This window comes from Rosa chinensis, chromosome 3 (genome assembly GCF_002994745.2).
Source record: "Rosa chinensis cultivar Old Blush chromosome 3, RchiOBHm-V2, whole genome shotgun sequence".
Lineage (NCBI taxonomy): Eukaryota > Viridiplantae > Streptophyta > Magnoliopsida > Rosales > Rosaceae > Rosa > Rosa chinensis.
Window position 1 is genome coordinate 1,729,260 of NC_037090.1, and position 21,059 is coordinate 1,750,318.

Genomic DNA, 21,059 nt, shown 5'->3' on the forward strand with positions numbered 1-21,059 from the left:
GTGAGAGATGTCCACAACCTCATTGCCCGCAATGGCAAGCGAGGTAGCAAAACTTTTGGTTACAGAGTCGATGGTGGACATGATGACAGGAAGATCACTACTAGAGCACAGTACCAACGTCGGAGGGCGGACTTGGATCTAGGGTTTGCTAGAGTGTAGTGCGGCTAGAGAGAGCGCCTAGGGTTTTTATATCAGATAAAGAGTTTAGAAAACCATCACATATATTTGATTATCTAAAAAAGCTTAATGCTTTTGTTGGTACTCGAAAAATCACAAGGCAAATAAATATGTCGTCGCGACATATTTTAGCATAAACACGCAATTTGTATAAAATTCTGTAAGATTATAGAATTTTATACCTGTCTCTCAATTTTAACCCGCCAAGCAAACACACCCTAAATGTGGACCCAAGCCACATCCATGCATTTTTGGGGCTTGTAGAAGTGGGTGTGGTGTGGAAGGTTATGGAAACACACTACGCTCGTCTATTGATTTAGCATCGTCGGTGGTCTCAATCTTGGGCTCGAGATCCAAGCCTGGTAATTTAAATCAATAGCGAATTGGTGAATATAGAATTTGGGTCAACCTTTTTTCCTCAAAACCCAAAGCCCAAAGAAAAGCCCAAGCCCAAAAGAAATAGGATAGCCCAGCTTTCACCGTCTTTCTTCTATCTTCTTTTCCTTTTCCCCGCAACTCCTAATATACTAGTCAACCCAAAGATCCAGGAGAAACATCGATCTTCCCTCTATCAGTTGGCAAGAAGGAAATTTCCTGACCGGTGGATGGACACCTCCTTCCCCCTTAAACGATGAGCTCACACCTCCCAAGCCGTGTCAACCTCGTTCCAGGTTTCGTGCCACTGCAGCTGTCTCTGCTGCAACCTCCACCCACGGCTACAATGATCTTCTCCTTGTCCCAAAACTCCATTTCTCAAGTAAGCTTTGATTTCCCAGACTTTAAGGCAGAAATCATGTATGAGCTAAAAGAGAAGCATTTTACCCAGAAAACCAAAGGCCCTAAGCCACCATATATATAACACCCCTCCAATTGAGCCTATAAAAGGAGAGATTTGGAACTGAAATGATCATCAAGCAATAACCCAGAAAGCTTAGCAACATCCAAAAGTCTCCAACTTTTCAAGCTTCCAAACCTTTAAGCACAAAACCCAACTCTTAGCCATTATCCTCCCAAAAACCCCCTTCAAACTCACCTTCCAGAAACCTAAATTCAAAAATCCCCAAATTCTCTCACTGCAGTGTGTTTCTAGCTCCCACACCGTCCTCACGCTGTCAAGCCTCACTCAATATCTGAATCACGCACAAGATTCTCTCATTAACATCAAGTTATTGAGTTAATTTTGGCCTAGTCTTGCTTAAGTCAAAAGAACCCTCACAGCTTTATTAAACAAAACTCAATTTTTTTGCCTTTTCTTTATTGGGTTATAGAAAATAATAAAAAAATGAATAGTTTTTTCTTCATATTATCCATTTACAAAAAAAATGTGACTTTAGTTCCTGAACAACTTGAAATTCCTTACTATTCTGCTCTAATACGTATGTGCCTATCTCTTGTCTCTCAATTTGGTAATATTTATTTTTTATTTTTTATATTTGAAATACAATGAATAGATCTCTTATGAAGAGTTAAAAATATCTTTTCTATTATTTCGCCTTAGATCTCGTTTTATATTGGGACGGCCCTATTTGTGCATGTGAAATAACAATTTTTAAGTACCTTCCTTCCATATACTCAATTACATGCATGGTTTGTACATAAATATATGGAGAGTCGAGAATACAAGAAATCAAATATGTTCTGCCGGATAAAACAGCAAATTGGCCGGAAAACAACCCTAGTTAGTAATTACATTTATTGATCGGAGACTACATTATATGCATGTGAAAACTGAAAAACAGAAAGGCCACATACTCCAAATACAGAGAACTTTTGTGGTAAGTAAACATAATTATCAATTGAATAGGAAGAGTAGTTGATCATTTAATTTGAGCTTTGACCAATATATGAAAGCAGATGAAAATGGAAATTCAGAAACTCTGAGATGATTTCCAGGCCACCGGGGTCTTTCTCTTTGCAAAGAGAACCAGTCAGTGGTGAAGGACGTGCAGGCCACCTTCTCAGTTGTCACGCGCATGCACGTGACCCTACGCAAAAAAAAAAAAAAACAAAAAAAACAAAACAAAACAAAACAAAAACCCTAATTCCGAAGACCGACACATACCACCTTAATTCCCCCATTTTCATTTCCATCGATTCTATTTCACCTATTCTCACTCAAAGGAACAAGGTCTCTCTCACTCTAGCTATAAAGAAAGAAACATACATAGGCCTTGACCTTCAGGTGCTTCCTTTAACAAAGCACACACCCACCTCCCTAAGTTAACCCTAAAACCAGAAGTCCAGAACCAACCCTTTTTCTGATCTGCCACCTCTCTCTCTTTCCCTCTCTCTTACCCTACACTCTCTTAATTAGTTGCTCACAAAAAGAGTGCTTTCTTCTTTGTATGTCTGTTCCTTCTTCTTCGAGCTCCTAACTAGAGTATAGTTAAGACCATGGCATGGTGGGCTGGGCAGGTGGGTTTACCCGGAGGACTGAAACACGAAGGCTCAGCTGGCAGCAGCACTCCGATGAAGTTAATGAAACCAGATCTGGGAATCTCCATGAACAACAGTTCCACTAGCCACCTCCTTGGTGGTGGAGGTGGAGGTGGATCAGGATCAGCTGGCGACGATGATGATGAAAGGGACAACGTCAGCGGCGACGACCCCAAGGAGGGCGCCGTCGAAGTCTCAGGCAGCAACAGGCGCCCGAGAGGACGCCCTCCGGGGTCTAAAAACAAGCCGAAACCACCCATCTTCGTGACAAGGGATAGCCCCAACGCCCTCCGAAGCCACGTCATGGAGATCGCCAACGGCGCTGACATAGCTGAGAGCGTGGCGCAGTTCGCTAGGGCGAGGCAGAGAGGCGTCTGCGTGATGAGTGGGAGCGGGACCGTCACCAACGTCACGCTCCGGCAGCCTTCAGCTCCCGGAGCGGTCATGGCCCTCCATGGAAGGTTCGAGATTCTGTCCCTGACCGGAGCGTTTTTGCCCGGGCCAGCACCACCAGGGGCGACCGGAATGACGATATACTTGGCGGGCGGGCAGGGGCAGGTCGTCGGAGGAAGCGTGGTTGGCCCTCTTATAGCTTCTGGACCGGTCATGGTAATAGCAGCCACTTTCTCTAATGCTACTTATGAAAGACTGCCCTTGGATCAAGAGGAGGATGATCAGCCACCTGCCCCGAATTCAGGGCAGACGGCTGGAGGTGGCGGATCTCCACCCGGTATTGGGGGGAGTTTGGGCGATGCGAATTCGTCTATGCCGCCCGGGGTTTACAATTTACAGCCTAGTTTGGTTCCGAACGGTGGAGGGCAGTTGAACCATGAGGCATATTCAAATTGGGCTCATGGTGGAGGTAGACCTCCATTTTAATCGAATCAACCAGAGAGTAATATATCCTCTACGCTTTAAAATTTTAATTTTGAGAGGTGAAGCAGAAGGAAATTAATTAGGATGAGCTAGCGCACTGCATGTATTTCTAGCTGTATTCTGTGCTTGTACTTAATTATTTAGAGGTATTGAAGAAGATGATGATGATCATCATGAGAAGTACTATCATCTGTATATTTGCAATAACTATATATCAATGCTAGAAGCTCTCACTTTGCAATCAACAATCATCATCCTTATCATAATTCTTCTTTGATTTTCTTCTATTAGTACTAACCAGTACACTACTACTACTCCTTCTCCTCCACTGCTTTATATCAACTGGTAATATTTGTTAAATTAACAGTACCATATAATTTATGATTTATATGGTACATCTTTTCCTTGCTTGATCTGTGTGATGCATTTTAAAACTAGTTCCTTCTCAAAATATTTTGGGTTTGTATTTTATTCTTGCATGTTAATTGATTATATATTCTGGTGGGATCTGGTATCATATAAGATTTCGTATATAGTTCTAATTGGTCAATTTAGTTTGATAAATGGTTAATTTAATAATTACCAGAATAAACAAAACAATTCTGGCCAAGAAGGCAAGAAGTATAAGTGAAACAATTCATACAAAATGGGTTTGGAAGTCATTGATTGCTTTTTCTTTTGCTCTTCGATCACCTTATAGATTGGTCTTTGATCATCCCCTTTGTTTCTCCAGTTCTTTATTAAGTCTATAGCTATTTTTCTATATTCTAATCCTATGCAAACAACCTCTCTGGCTTGTATTATAGAACCAATACAATATTGCTGTCCAACTTTGGCTACCGTTGTCTAAAATATATGTGTACACTTACACGCACACCATATTATATATGTAAAATCCGAATTGAAAAACTTTGCTACATGTCTGATTGAAGAGCCACAGAGAAAAGCTAGCTTGCCTTATATTATAATAATTGAGTTGCTACAAGTTCTTTCTGACATCTCTCACATTTTCTAGTTCCATGAATGTGCGTAATGAGCAATGGTCTTTTTTTTTTTGGTCTGTAATGAGCAATGGTCATCCAATGCTATTAAACAGATTCCCAATTTATGAAATTTGTACTCTTTATTACTTCCAAATCAGTCTTCAAATGCTACAAGGTACTAATAGTTATATCACTGGAGCAACAGCCTTGTCAATTATTAATCAAGCCCTTCTAGACTTTATACTTGAGATTCACTAACATCTCTATGCAGCAAATTACTGTTTAACACTGATGTTTTATTCACACGAGTATGGATGGACCTTTCTAATTGTACATATACATTTAGAAAAGTCCACGATAACATCAAGTTAGAGATCGATAGTGAAAAACTCGGTTAGAATTACGTTAAGTTAGAATTTGCAACAAAAAAACTAAATAAAGTACAATTAGAAAAGTTCACAATAACATCAAGTTAGAGATGGTGAAAAACTTGGTTAGAATTATGTTAGGTTGGAATTCCAATGACTAATTAAAAAATAAGTACTGCAAAAAGATGAAATGAAAGTATATGAAACCCTAAAAATTGTTTAAAACAAACAAATGTCAGGACCTTTGGGTATATAAAATAATTAACAAACCCTGAGCTAAAGAGTGTGTCTTAATTTTGATGGGACATGAAAAGAAGTGAGCAGGAGCACGACGAAATTTAAGATTAGATCATATGGTTTAGTAGATATGTTTAAAAATTAAGGCTCATCTTAAATCTCAATTATTAACTAAAGCTTCCACAATGGATCATCGTTCCATTTTTTTTTTTTGAAAAGGATGGATCATCGTTCCATGCTATATATGGTACTTGGCCACTTGGGTATAACCAAGTTAAACCATAAAAAGAGGCTAAACACTAAAAGTAATTTATACCAATTAAAACCCAATTAATATAATAATGTCTCTCCAAAAGGATGTTCTCTTGGTGACATGGAGGACCCTCTTCACATGGATTCACATGGTCTTGTTTAATCTATGAACCCTAATTTGTTAATTAGTATATCACTAGTAATTTGCACACAACATTCGTATGGTAAAGCAGCTTTGTTTATGCTAATGCGCCTATGCAGACCCCACCTGCGTCGAGTTTAATATTGATTAAGTCCCCATTACATTCGATTAAGATAATAATTAATCTCTCGACTAAGACCAACATTAACAAATACAGCCTCCTTTTTCTGCACCAGTTGTAGTTTTGTCTTTGCTGGTGTAGTTTTACCAACATTTTAAAAGCCTCCAGTCATGTTTGAAAGTCTTGGTAAATTAAACTATAATACTTTGAATTGGAGAATCCGTAAAACCTGGTGCATTAAGGAAATGAGGACAACACAATAAAGTTGAGCATCTGATTAATTTATTAATTAAGTTGATTAAACTAATGTGAAGTTTAATCTCAGACCGAAAAAATAATGTGAAGTTTAATCGATATTGGGGAATCATATGCATCATCATCACCAGTGGAGAAGAGCATGTGTTGGTGATCACTTTCCAACTCTGAGAGAGATGAACATGAATGTGTATATGACAGTGATGATGATGCAAACAAAAAGGATTAAAATTTTACAGTTGATGAAATGGTATTGGATACATGGACCTGCCGTGGAGTGCACGTCGTTTTTGGCCGTATTTTATATATGCAGGTGGATTGTACGTTGACCTAACTTTCATATAAGTGCCTCTTGGATGCTATAGGTTAGGACATCTTCAAGTTTTATTCGTTTGGGCTACTTAATAATTAGTACTAGGTATGCTTTCTTCTAAAATTGACATTCTAGCTTCTCTTTAATTTCAAGCCATGATCTCTATAGCATCTAGATATGAATATTTATAGGTAGTGAGTCCAGTGACTATCAGCTTTAAGGGTTTGGCTAAATTTTTGATAGTGAGTGACTATTAAAACGATGAATTTAGCTAATTGAGTTGTTGCTAAAGTTATGTAAACCCACACAAGTTCGATCCCGCTACCAATAATCTCTCATTTGGTAGGCAATCTAGAAAATGTCCTGCATAATTCCATACCAATGGGCTGGGCTGGGACACTGGCCAGTTTCGTAAGTCTTGTTGGGTTGAGGTCGTAGGTTTGCCCTGGCCCTGGTAGTGTAGGGAAGCCTCCCTCTTACCTAAACTTTTTCTATCAAAAAAAAAAAGTTATCGTTATGATCCAAGCTAATGAATTCGCATGGGTTAGAGATTTTAGAGGCGTATTTGGTTAGAAGTGGCTCTAAACTTTTCCAATTAAGTGTATTGGAGAAATTGTTTGCATTATATTTCTCATATGTAGTTTCACTCTTCTCATATTTCTCGCGAATGCAATGAGTTGGAGATGATTTGGCAAATCACAATATTAATTCATCGAGTATGATATGGTGATACTTGGCACTTGATTATGTTATCTCTTTATTTAATCGTGTTTGGTTGGATCTTTGGATCTTCCCAACTTATGTTTTAGTTAGTTTCTTTCTTTCGTATTGGTTTTGAGTTTTGGTGTTTTATTTTTTGTTCTTGGGGGTCTATGTCGGGCATATTTAGTTGGTGGATATAGTTTAAAAAAAAAAAAATTCGTTTTTCATTTTCTTGCCGTAAAAATAACAGTTAACACATCATTTCATGCATGCTCTCTTTATTGTTAGATTATAGCTTTTAGGGAATGTGAATGACAATAGTAAACAACAAACAGAATATATAGTAAGGTGGTAGGTACAATAAAACTAAGTAATTAATTAATTACCACTCGAGCAAAACCGGACAAGCCTTAACTATGCCCAAAATTCAAAGAGTGGAGATGCATATTCCCTTTAATCATTTCAACCTGTTAATCTTTATATAGAAAGCTGTATGCACATATGAAAATAACATATCATCTCTATTTTCAATTCAAATTACTTCTCTTTTCTATTGCTTTTCTAAAATGTAGACACACACACACACAATCCTTCAAATGATATCATATGCAATCTTAACCGTATTTGACATAATATGCATTAAAGATATATTACTCGAACTCCATAAATAGAAATATAAAATGAGGAACACTGGCTACTTGAGTCACCTATGATCGATTGATATATTATATATAAACAAAAATCTTGTACCATGCCAACCTTAACTTCTTTCAGATATATATTTTGATTGCATAGGGATCTATCATTGGAAAAATGTTATAAATATTGGATACTTGAAGTGGAAGGTTATAAAACTCAAAACAGAAACAACTTAGATTTTTATTTATTATTATTATTATTTTTTGTGGTCAATAAATTGTTCTTGTTGTATCTTATTCCTACAAAGCTAGCAAATTTTAGTCATGATAGAAGATAAGTTTCAATTTGGTTCAATTGTCTTCTACCATCTGTGTCCCTAACATTCTGGTAAGATCAGTTAAGTTAGTGTATCCAAAAAGAGGAAAGAAAAAGACAATAGTTCATGGCTTTCAGGTTGATACTTTCGAAAAGACGTACTTTCACAAATGTAAGAATAGTAGGATAAGATAGGAGTATGGGACAAACAGATCGTTTCAGATAATTGGTAGTCCCATTTCCAAAGGAACTGGGTCTGGGTTCCCTTTTGACCAAAGAAAATGGACGTTGCAGTACGAAACCGTAGACAGCTCGGAACCGTACACGTGGATGATGTGAGCATTGCTGTAGTCCCTCGAGGAATAGTCTTAAAGTACGAGTTCTACCTTCTTCTTCTTAAAGTACGAGTTCTTCTTTCTTCTTCTTAAAGTACGAGTTCTTAGCTCTTATTATGCATTCGCATTTCTGATACAAATGATGAAATAACAAACTGTTGCTTGACATATAAGTAGAGGATTTAAGGCTTATCTTCTAGATTAGCCACATAGTGTTCCATGATTATCATGTAGATGGAATCATAAAATCGATATCATCATCGGTGCGACTATGTGTCATTGTACACTACTTTCGTATAGGATTCTATTCATTGAGATGTTAGGTCCGACAAACGGTTCATTAGAAACCAAAGCTTATACCCTTGGAGCATTATTACAGTCCATTGTATGGACATTTTATCCAGTGAAAACATAGAGATCACTCAACAATGATTTCATTAGGCAAAAGATTCTGATCTTTTACGTTAAATTCTAGCATTTGATCTAACAGCTTCTGCTCAGATAATTAATCGAGAACCAAGTCTGTGCACCTTTACCAATTACCATATGCAGATCCATGAAATTGTTATCCACAGGAAAGTACATTTTAGACCAAGCATCAAGCATGCATAATTCTTCCAGGGGCATCTCAGCAATACGTTTAACAGTTCATACAGGCTTTTGGAACTTTCCGTGAACCCACACCCTTCGCATGCTCTTCCCATTTCGACGATTGAGCGACTTAACACAGCAGTATTCAAGCTCAAGCTGATAAAAGCATGATGATAGAACATTAGCTAGTTGAAAAATGAAGCAATCAGGTGCATATTTATCAATCGGCTTTGCCTCTCTTAATCCTAAATTTACCTCAACCACCAGTTGAAAATATGAAAAATTAGATTAGACGAGATATAAGAATCCTACTCCCAGTTAATTGGACAAATAGGTGTAATGGCAATAACAGAAAACATTTAGCCCCTCTCTAGTACCTCAATAAAGCCTGCTCCCATAAATAGATCCCTTACAGTATCCAATGAGAAGAAATAAGAACGAGTTCCATCTGATCGCATATACTCCCTGAATCCCACTCTTTTGTCCATCTCAAACCGAAGCATGCTCATGTCATAAAGGCCTGAATTTCATCACACTGAACTTCTGTCAGCAGGAAAAACATTAGAAAGAAAATTTTTCCCCAAAAAAAAAAAAAAAGGAAAAAAAGAAAAGAAAAGAAAAGAAAGAAGTGTAAGAGCTCTTTATGAACTTTTACAACTCCAAGTCCAAACCAGGTTTAAATTGATCAATTACCATAATCCCTAAATAGAAGCATGCCTCCAGGTCTCATAACAGAAAAACACTCCTTGATGGACTTTGGCATCCTCTGAAGTGATAATGCCGACAGTGTGAATATCTGACATTCAACATTGTAAAAAGGAATTGAAATCACCAAATAATTTGATTTTTTATATTTTTTTATTACAGTATCACAACTCAAATCACAAGTCAAAACAGGGGAGCACCATGTCCATTCTGAAACAGAAAAGATTCCAAAGTCATGAGCATCCTTAAGATTTACATAGTAGTCGAAAAGCGAAACACATAAATTTTAAAGAAGTCTAGTTGGGGTCCAGCAAATTCCCAGGTCTGTTTCAATTTGATAAGCTATGTAATTTTACCCACTAAGCTTTATCTTTAGTAACTTCAAAGAAAAGCTTTATGATAGATGTAAGCATTCAAAAAGTTCTAAGGGACAACCAAGGTTATTGACCACAAAAGATGAGTGATTTAAGAGCTGTGAGCTGTCCCAGATAAGTGGAGAATTTTCTCTACCGTCCAACCACCAAATTTCACCACTTCAAACGATCATATCAGAAACAAAAGAAATCTTAGAGCAAAGCAAAAGGAATATGTGCGTACTTGATTTAAAAGCAAAGGAAATGATAAAGACAATACACACGTGAAAAATGGCAATTAAAAACCTAATCCAAGTTAATATTATGATGTAATACGCCACATATTAATATGTATAGCCAATGCTCCTTGTAATATATATAGCCTTCAAACACAAAAGTTGGCAGGCAGATAAATCATCAAAATTTATCAACTGAATATGGTAATGTTGAACTATGAAATGCCAAACCATCAGAAGCTACAAGTTTCAAAGGACAAGGAGACTGATATCAGATAGCATGTTGTTCTTTTAGGTTCTATATTATCGAAGGTTAATATAAAATATCCCAGTTTAATGTAATGGGTGCTTACCAAGGTAACAAAATCAACCCCACCAATGCAACGTCTGCTTTCTTTCAATGAACTTGAATCATTAAGACAGGTCTCACTATTCCCTCTACCATCTGGAGAAACATACAGAAGTGTGAATTTTATACTGCATATGGGACTGATTAGACTTCACATATAAGAATATAAACAGTGAAACGATTGGAGCTAACCTGAAGTTTGTTCAAAATTTGCTTGACAAGGATTGTAGGTCAACCATGTTGGAAACCCAGAGGTAGAGAAATCACAACAAAACGTATGGAAACGATGCTCGATAGAAACAATGTTAGAAGCATAAATCGTCTCCTTAGCCCTCTCAAGGGCCTCAGTGCTCCAATCACATGCATAAACCGTGACTTTCTCGTTGCCCCTGCAAAGGAAATAGTACTTTCTAAAGATAAATATGTCATAAAGAAAGCTCACAGTTCACACATTCCTTTTGAATGTCCCAATTAAGTGTTTAGGCGCTTATCGATAACAACACCTGCATAAATTCATCTCTACTTTGAAGCATTACCTCAACATTGGAAGAACAGTGCTGCCATTGCCACACCCCACCTCCAAAACCCTAGAATTCTCCTCACAGCTAACTAGTTCAGGGAATTCTTGCAACAAATATCGCCTTTCCTGCATCGAAAATCGCATACACTTGAAAAGACAAAACAAGAGAAAACCCAAATCGAACCCGAAAAACTATCCAAAACAACAACTGATTCAAAGAGGTAACTTCTAAATCATGTTACAACTTCAAACCCAAGTCACAACAATTGACCAAATAAAGTTACAATCACACACAAAGATGCAAACTTTACATTATTTCCTCAAACCTGTAATAAATTCAAACGTCTCTATCACATTTTTGGGTACACAGAAATAGAACAACCTCATGAACTTAATCAAATAAACCATAAATACCTAAAAAGATTGAAACTTTACGAAAAGGGTAAAGAGATAGAGACCTTGAAGAACTTCCCAGATGAATGGCGGTTATGAAAGTCATTCCACGGTTGAGATTCACCTTGTTCTGCAACTGAAAGAGAAGGTTGGAATGGGAGCAAATGGTAGCTAAACGACGGGTCGTTTTCCACCTCGACTCTCAGCTCGTCCCAGTCAAAGTCCTTGCTGAAGTATTCTGCTTTCTTCATCTTCTCGTCTTCACCGATTTGAGAACACAGAGCCCGCGCTTTTGCGCCGGTAGTGGTTAGGGTTTGGCGCGAAACGGCGTCGCTCTCTCTCCCCTCACATTCTTTAACAAATTGAGGTTTAAGAGCAGAAACGGGACGGAAATGTCCACTTTGTCCTTGCGATTTTACGTGGTCAGGTAAATAGAGAAGGGTATAAATGACCTTTCACTAACAATATAAGTTCATCGACAATACATTAATGTTAATGTACCAAACCACCGATATATCTAAACTACGGATTGTGATCAAGTCAAGCTAGTCTACTTATATATAGAGTTAGCATGCCTCTGTATCAGATATAGTCTACTTGATGTTTTAGTGTGTTAATATACCGTAAAATTTCTTTATATAGTTGGTAATTTCAATTTCATCTGTATATAAGCTGTGTCTAAGCTAAAGTGAACTGGATCTCATAGAGCAAGACAATGGATTTGAATCGAGTGCAAGAGTAGACATATCTCAGTAGATCAATTATAACATAATAACATTGTTGTCACTTTTACATGAACATATGAGTATGCTAGCTTGGCTTTAGCATCATATAAAACTATCATATGTAAGACTATCATACTTATTTGGTATTGAAAACATGTAATATGAAGCACATGGTTAGCAAAATCTAAAGTGGTAATTAAGTTTAATATATCTAAGGCGGAGAAGTTCTGCTCATTGGAGAACTCCAAAGAATAAGTTGAGAGGATCTGCAGTTTATGACTTGGAAACTAGTCACAGACCTTCACCGGCTCGTTGCAGTACTCTCCGAAGCTCATCCGACATCCCTTTCAAAATAACAGGTTTTCGGATCAGTCCGTTCATTCCCATCTGTAGACATTTCTCCCACACAGCTTCCTCCGCACTTGCTGTCAGGGCTATGATCAGCGGCCAGTTAGGGTTGTGGAATTTCCTGATTCTCATTGCCACTTCAAACCCATCCATTTCAGGCATGTGAAGATCTAAAACAACAACCTGGAATGGATTTTCTGCGCTGCCTAGTGTACTCAGGCAATCAAACCCCGAAGAAACAGTACTGACTTGACAGCCAAGTTTCTGGAGCAGTTTAGCGGTCACAGTCCTATTTACATTATCATCATCCGCTACTACAACCCGGAGTCCTCTGAACTCTGAGTTGGAATTTGGTTGCTCCAAGAGATTTCCAGCGACATACATAGCTCTACCAAGAGAATGAAGGACTTGAAACCTGAGAACAAGAGTCATGCTTTCTGCAAGATTGATTGGATTCATGGACATCCAGATATTTCCTTGCATCATCTGCAGAAATTTTGTTACAAAAGCTTCATAAGTTGTCAACATACTGAGATGATATATTATGTTGTTTCATTGTATTCTCACATCAATTCAAATTCCATAAATAAGGCACACAGGGGACAGAGTACTGGACAGATGGGGACAAACTTATCAAGTCGAAAAAAAAAAAAGGGTATTCATCTGACAAAGATGCAGTAGGGGCTAACGTTCATATTTTCAAAAACCTTTCTGAAATTTGTTGTAGAAAGATATGATGCAATATGTTTTCCAACAGCTTCAAATGCAAAGAGCATACTGATTTATGAAATGAAATGCTTATTACACATAATAAATTAAAATAACGTCAATCGTCGATTACTAGCTCCTATGATTCGAATACACATCAATTTAATCTCTTGCAGTCTTGCCTAACTGGTAAACTGTGAGTCTAAGTATCATACTTTTCACTAGAAATGAAGTGCATATGATGTTTTACAAGCAAATAGTCAAGAATTGACTTATTTGTGCCTTAGAGATATATATAACATGTCCCCTTTCCCAGGACTTAAGATAGTATCTACTGCACATGCCTTATGCCCTTATCAGAGTTTAGACAGTTTAAGGCTTACTTGTATAAAGAAGGCAATGACGAAAGACTATATGGAAGTCTATTGAAAGTAGAACCAATTCCATGGATTTGAATTAATGTAGAAATGAATTGGATTTAATGATAATATGTAGGAAGTGCAGTAAAGCGAATGTTATTATGGTTGTAACTGTAGCTCCAATATCATTTTGCTTAGCAAAAGCAAATACATATATTTTCTTCAGACCTCTAAAATATAGAAGCTTCTTATATGTAAAACAGTTTACTTGCACTAAAAACTGGCATTACAATGATTTCTGCTATGATGCTACCACCTAGTTCATCTAGTCATTAAGGAAAAAGAAAAAAGAAAAAGGCAAATATCATGCTCTGACTGCTGATCAACAAATACAATACAACTCAAGATCTCACAAAAGTAAACAAACGTTAGATAAACATCTGCAGTACTTACCTGGACAATCTTTTTGCAAATGTTGAAGCTCAGGCCCTTCTTAATTTCATTGCTGTTGATCCTCCTACCAGCACAATCAATCATCGATAATACCCCACTGGAATGAGAGGTTCTGTCACTAATCTCAAATTCGAACCTCACAGATACATACTTATCTGGCGTACCTGTTCTCCACATTTGTTGCAATTTATCATCCTGGCTCTCGGAACCACTCTCTAGAACAGCCCGAAAGATGACAGTTCCCTCTCCATTATAGGTGCTCAGAAGTGATCCAACCATATGCAAGATTACTTGGAAAGCCCTTCTTTCATCCCCCATCACCTGATTAGGCAATGAGCTCTGAACATCAACTTCAAACCTAAAGCCTTTGTACACACACAAGCACTTGGCAAGGCAAGAAGCTTCTTTGATCATAGAGTGAAGCTGGAAAGGCCTCATCTCTAGTGGGAACCTTCCATTATCTTTTGCTGACATCTCCATGACATCAGTTATCAAAGTGGAAAGAACATAGCTAGTTTTTACCATCGTATCTACAATAATCCTCTGTTTCAAACTCATATTCTCAAATGTTGACAGCAAACCCAAAATGGAATGCATCGGCCTTCTCATTCCATTACTCATTACCTTCTGAAATGAGTACCTTGCTTGGCTGGCCATCATTGCATTCTTCTGAGCCTGTTGTAGTGCACGATTTTGTTCTCTCAGTTTCTCTCTCATTAGTTGAGACTCTTCAAGTACTGCAGCATGGGATAGAGCCACCGCAACCTGGTCAGCCACGACTTCCACTATCTCCATTTCATGATAGGTCCAAACTCTAGAATCTGACATTGGAAGAACCAAAACCAATATAGCATAAGGAGTATCAACTAACTGTGGTGTACCCCCTTTAAAATTCGAAACTCTAAGCATTGGCATCCGAATTGCTGCTACAGCACCACATTCGCTAGACTCACCACTACTTGCAGCTCCAAGTGCGGAATCAGGCCTCAGGATTCTTACCCTCTTGCTCTCTCTTATCTCCAACACATTTGGATCATTAATTGGGATAGTACGACTATAATTTCTCGAAGAACTCCCTTTCAACTCATGAGTCAGGTTCATTTCTGTCCTGTTCTCATTCGGCATCCAAACTGCACAGTTATGCAAATCCAATGTCTTTGAAAGCTCAACCAGAGTTGTATACAATATGTTATGCTTATCAAGTGACTTTCTAATTTCCTGGGTCAGCATACGGACATGCCAACTCGCTTCCTTCTTTATTTTCATCATCCCAACCTCTTGGTCTAATTCCAACACATTCTGCCTCAAGAACAACTCTCTTACTTTGACTTTCAGAATAAGAGGGAAAAGAGTTAAAAGGGTTATTGCAGTTGCACACGAGACCAAGGCCGTGAGGAATTTGGAAATGGTGAGGGCAAGCATTAATTGGAAAGAGTGAGCACTATGAGGGCCATAATAAGTCCAGGCATTGAGCAAATGGGTCAATCCACAAAGGACTATAAATGCGATGAACTGAAGGAGGACCCATTTGAATGGAAAGTTTGAGCAGCTGACAAAATAAAGGAGCTCTATAGGGATCGAAAAATACGCTATTGCAATCAAGAAATCACTCACTCTTTGACACTCTAAAATGCTCTGAATGCTCCAAGAACCCTCATCATCACAATTACAATTCACAAAATCATTATCACTGGCTGAAACAGATACAGCCAAACAGGAAACTAACAACCCAAGAGCTACTGCTCTCAACATTGCAGCCAAGTGACTACTATTCACCATTTTTCAAAACTGATGAACTCAAATTCACTTGGAAAACAAAAACAAAAAAGATAGAGAAAGGAACAGAAACCCACCAAGTATTTTGAAAACTGAATGCCATATTCTAGGATCTCAAAAAACCCACCTGGGTTTTCCAACAAAAACAGACACACCCACCTGCAAAAATATCAAAATCAAACCTACCCATCTCCCACAAAGAAAAACTCCAATTTCCTATCACTTTTCTCAATCCAAATTGCTCTCTAAGCTTTTCCTACACTATTTTCCAGCTACTTTTTTTCTGGGTTCTATCAACCCTTCAACAGAAATTAAACAAGTGAAGAAATCCCAGATGATAGCTTCAATTACAAAACACAAACAAGAACTGTGAAAAAACCAAAGCTTGCTTCTTTTGCTTATCAAAATCCCATTACACAAACAAGAACTGTGAAAAAACCAAAGCTTGCTTCTTTTGCTTATCAAAACCCCATTATGAATTTATGATTGAACCAAAAAAAAAGAAGCAAAACAAAGTCAGAGCAAAAGTGAATGGAAGAAGAAGAAACACACCTCGTGCCTCCTGTGGCCAAAGCCCAGCTGCCCCAGCTCAAGTTTTTCAGTATCAAACAAATCAAAAATCAAAACTTTAAAGTGTTTAAAGCAAAACCAATCACTTCAAAACAAAAAAGACTGCAACTTTGAGTCCCAGACTCTCAATCCGAACTAGCTACCACAAACCCAAGAGACCAAATGGACCTTAGAGAAGAAAAAGCAAATCAAAAACCCAACTACAGGGGAGAACTGACTCAGATGTTTAACTTTTTAAAGGGCCGCGTGGGACCCACTCGAGTCCGTGAAGAGAACCTAGACACTTTACTGTAATAAAATAGTATTCTTTCCCAGAAGGGTTTGGGCTTTCTCCACCGTCGGATGGGTCTGTTTGATCGTGCGGCGGGAAGCAAAAGACTACGTGGCAAATTTGGCCGTTATACAGCGGTTAAGTACTGAGTCAGCTCGGATGGAATAATGGTGTGTGGTGGGAATATAGAACTTTGGGCAGGATCTATTCTTGGTTAAGGTTCAAGATCTTCAATCTCGGTTTTTGAGGGTGGCAATGGCATGGAGTCCATGGACTTTTGTGCTGCTGTTCAGGACATGGCAATATTAATCTTAGATTTTGTATGTTATGTATTAAATTGTGAAGATCGAACACGAAACATCGGACTTGCTTTTTAGTTTTTACATATCTCTCGTTATTTAGAATGAGACTATTCAACTCATCTTATTTTTTTGCTTCTATTAGACTGAGAAATCAATAATTGATGAATTTTCATCACTCAATCTTATTATATATTCCATACATTACACTGGATAGATATTATATTCATGAACTTAGCTTCACTTTCAAGATGTTTTGGTCTTCATATTTTCAAGTCATTAACTAACGAAGTTGGAAATCTGCCGTGATGCGTGTGATCGATATTGTTTATTGTGCAAAAGTACATTGTAATATAGAATTAGGTCCAAGTGACCAAGTAGCCTTAGAAATTGGTCCATTCATACAAGGACTTGACTTTTCAGGAGGGTTGTAATCATTCAACTTACCTAGTGCCAATCATTAACCTAATTCAATTGTAGTTATGATTTATAACAAGTGGACATTAAGAAGACAACATCAGAGAACATACAAGAGGGAACTTAGAAGAAGAACACTTCAAACATGTCAAGTTGTACTGACAAAGATTATTGTACTGGATTTGTTACAATCTGTACCCATGCTTCCATAAATCTCGGACAAAGTTGGAGTTTATTGCCCAATATGCAAACACTAAAATCAACTACTTTGTTAACATAGCCATATCTCCAGTCGAATTTAATCAAATGACTTCACAGATGTTACAGGAACAAAATTGAAATCCATGACTTGCAGACAATGTCTAGCAAATCGTGAAGGAGATTGTTACTTCTTGTTGCTCGAATGATTATGAATTCGCGTGCTTCATGATACTTTTGTGAGACCGCATTGAAGATGGGATGACTGGTTCCAATAGATTGGTCATGGGCAACGTATACAGTACGTCTTCATCTGATTAGTATAATGTTGACAACTTGATCGACATAGAGAAAGACCACATACTTAGACAACAACGTGTGATAAAAGTTCCCGGGTTTGTCTTTAATTCCACCCTCCTTGTCCTGCAAGCACAAAAGTATGTATGGCTGCAACCCAAGTCCATGACAGAGCGGCTCCATTCTCACATTCTTCTTCACAAAATTTGAGCCGATATCATTGACATTCACTTCCTGCAGCTTGGATTCACTAGGCTCATCACTTTCGCCCACGCGAGATATACTAGACATTGTACAACTATGTTTAATTGCTATCCATAGTGCAGTGTCTTTCAAAATCCGGGAGCACGAGTTGTTCATCAATAATTGGACTTGCTCCGAAACACCTTAACAACAAACCCTAATTTATTCACGTTCCTACAAAGTACCCTACTCATGGGCACCTCTCAGGACTGCTAACAGCTACCATCTGACCCTTGCTCACATCCATGCCGCTCTCCACAATTAAAGTCTGGAGATTCCTTGATCGCCGGTTTGAACGCGAGCTTTTTTCTTGGCTTAGGCTCAACAGACATCTTGAGCTTCTTACGCTTCAAGTCTTTTGATTTGGGATTGTTCTTCCTGCCGGGGGATGTCCAAACTTGAACTTCTTAGCTGGGGAAACCTGAATCTCCCCAAAGCTAGAGAGGGTTAAGGGTTTATGGGTTTTTGAGGAGTTAATTAAGGATGAGAGAAGAGTAAAAGGATCAGAGCATGGTTATGATTTTGGGGAGGTTTTGGAGGAAGAGAGCGTTACACGACAAAGATTTGGTGAACAGTGAAGTTCAGTCTTTGATTTTTGGTCTGAAAATTTTTTATCTAGTAAATTGTGTAAGTGTGCAATTGTCAAATTGCCACAAAATATAAGGAACCATTAGTTTTGGATCTTTTAGATCGAAATTATATACTTTTCTTTTAATTACGGAGATATAATATATATATATATATATATATATATTGGATATTTTAGATAGAAATTATATACTTTTCTTTTAATTACGGAGAGATAATATATATATATATATATATATATATATATAATTTCGTCCAATTAAAGTTATGTAAATCTGATGTGAATTAGATTTATGACTATAACTTTGACTATAAAATAGATGGTTATTGATCCGCCTCCTAGGCGAAAAAATCTCATTTGGCAAGCTTTAAGATAGCATGTAGAAAAGGGCTGCTTCCAACTGGATTTCCGTTTTGATTTACTGCACCATAAAAGAATATTTGTCGATCATGAGGAGTTTGATCTTCTTCTTCGCCTACCGAAAATAAAATAGCTTCTTCCGGGGAGTTCGTGCCCTTACTAATAAAATCAAGCTCATCTATTTGTTAGACTTCTGGAACAAGAAATAATTTCATTTCTATAGACTCACTTATGTCTTTGCATGGCTTATAAGGAAATCGAATAAGTTAAAACGTTATGGTAATTTAATGGGATTCTAGGACTTTTGATCCAATTAGGAAAGAAACCCCCGCACATACCTCAATTTGTTATGGTAAACTAGCCTCCATTTTAGCTGCCACGTAGAAATAAGTGCTATTGAAATTTTGAGAAAGAGAACTAGCTTTGAGAATGAGAGCAACAATGGCAGTGTTTGAGTGCATTAAGAGAATGATTTATATGTGTATATTGGTTCTCTTCCTGTTCGGCTTCATTGCCGAAACACGAATTGCCCCAACAACAGTCGATGACGACCCCGAGGAAGTTGCTTCCATGGTCTCCTTGAGCATCCAAAACAGCATCGAAAGAAAGCTCAGGCAACTCCAGGGATCATCATTATCATGTGCTACCGGGAATTCCATCGACGACTGTTGGCGATGTGACTCCAATTGGTACAACAATCGGAAGCGCCTCGCGGATTGCGCTATTGGTTTCGGCAGGAACACAATTGGAGGCCGCGACGGCCGCTTCTACATCGTCACTGACTCTAGTGACGACGATGCCGTCAACCTTAAAGTCGGGACCCTTCGCCACGCTGTAATACAATCCGAGCCTCTATGGATTGTGTTCCAGCGTGACATGGTGATCCAGCTCAAGCAGGAGCTTATCATGAATAGCTATAAAACCATCGACGGCCGCGGAGCCAATGTTCACATTGCAAATGAAGCATGCATTACAATCCAAAACGTCACGAACATCATAATACATGGCCTCCACATCCATGATTGCAAGCCTACGGGGAATGCCATGGTGAGGAGCTCACCGTCACACTTTGGTTGGAGAGGAATGGCAGACGGTGATGCTGTGTCGATTTTCGGCTCCAGCAACGTGTGGATTGATCACAACTCACTCTCCAACTGCGCCGACGGCCTCGTGGATGTTGTCATGGCCTCAACTGCAGTTACAATCTCTAACAATTACTTCTCGCACCATAATGATGTCATGTTGTTTGGTCACAGCGACTCTTATACTGGAGACAAGGACATGCAAGTGACGGTTGCTTACAACCACTTTGGGGAAGGACTGATGCAAAGGTTGCCGCATTGTAGGCACGGTTATTGTCATGTGGTGAACAATGACTACAGCCACGGTTGGGGGATATACGCCATCGGTGGAGGTGCAAACCCTACCATCAACAGTGAAGGCAACCGATTTGTTGCTGATCTGAAAAGGTACCCGGATTCGAGTGAGGTTACCAAGAGGACTTCGGGGGACAAGTTGGAGTGGAAGAACTGGAATTGGATTTCTCAAGGAGATTTGTTCTTGAATGGTGCCTACTTTGTTCCGTCTGGAGCAACCGGAGCTAACTCGGAGGCCTATGCTAAGGCCTCGAGCTATGCAAAAGCTAAGAAATCTTCCCTGGTTGTAGCCATAACTTCTTCTGCTGGTGCACTCACCTGCCGCAAAGACCATATGTGCACTAGTAACTAGCTAATACCTCACACTAAATGTTGCTTCTTTTATTCTTTCTTTGGTAGGTCAGGTCATGTGTTCAATAGTTTTAGTTCTGAACTAGTATTAGGTTATAGTAGAGCCTAAAATGATAGTCAAGTGTCGTCGATTATCTTTTAATGCATTTCATCTCATGCTTTTCCAATCTGTTTTGAATTGCTTTACTCATACCATCACAACATGAGTACGGAGTAGAAAATAACAAGCAAAATGATCTCTCCTATTCCTTCCCCGGAGGCTCACTGGCCTACTGGGGTAGACAGCACTAGCCTCTACCAACTCCGACACTTTTAGACGGTGTGAACCTCAACAAAAATCAGGTTATAGTAGAGTTCTAAAGCATATGCAATTCCATGATAATTTCAGAATGGACAAACTTTAACCACCACATTCAGCATA

General features: G+C 38.4%; 4 protein-coding genes across 4 annotated transcripts; 2 read left to right on the forward strand and 2 right to left on the reverse strand.

The window, feature by feature from the left end:
- The first annotated feature begins 2,257 nt into the window (after positions 1-2,257).
- LOC112193257 (AT-hook motif nuclear-localized protein 20) lies at positions 2,258-3,737 on the forward strand. The gene has a single exon (XM_024333330.2). It carries the CDS (start codon positions 2,572-2,574, stop codon positions 3,490-3,492), a length of 921 nt encoding a protein of 306 aa, XP_024189098.1. The 5' UTR covers positions 2,258-2,571; the 3' UTR covers positions 3,493-3,737.
- Positions 3,738-8,569: 4,832 nt separating this feature from the next.
- On the reverse strand, positions 8,570-11,818 carry LOC112191804 (tRNA N(3)-methylcytidine methyltransferase METTL6). Its single transcript, XM_040516186.1, has 7 exons — positions 11,364-11,818; positions 10,922-11,031; positions 10,578-10,774; positions 10,390-10,481; positions 9,436-9,538; positions 9,120-9,262; positions 8,570-8,898 (listed from the first exon to the last, which is right to left on the reverse strand). Exons 1-7 carry the CDS (start codon positions 11,547-11,549, stop codon positions 8,800-8,802), a joined length of 930 nt encoding a protein of 309 aa, XP_040372120.1. The 5' UTR covers positions 11,550-11,818; the 3' UTR covers positions 8,570-8,799.
- Positions 11,819-12,001: 183 nt separating this feature from the next.
- Positions 12,002-16,451, reverse strand: LOC112191803 (protein EIN4). Its single transcript, XM_024331212.2, has 2 exons — positions 13,892-16,451; positions 12,002-12,857 (listed from the first exon to the last, which is right to left on the reverse strand). Exons 1-2 carry the CDS (start codon positions 15,668-15,670, stop codon positions 12,315-12,317), a joined length of 2,322 nt encoding a protein of 773 aa, XP_024186980.1. The 5' UTR covers positions 15,671-16,451; the 3' UTR covers positions 12,002-12,314.
- A 2,915-nt stretch (positions 16,452-19,366) lies between these two features.
- LOC112195032 (probable pectate lyase 15) lies at positions 19,367-20,935 on the forward strand. The gene has a single exon (XM_024335343.2). It carries the CDS (start codon positions 19,380-19,382, stop codon positions 20,637-20,639), a length of 1,260 nt encoding a protein of 419 aa, XP_024191111.2. The 5' UTR covers positions 19,367-19,379; the 3' UTR covers positions 20,640-20,935.
- The last annotated feature ends 124 nt before the right edge of the window (positions 20,936-21,059 follow it).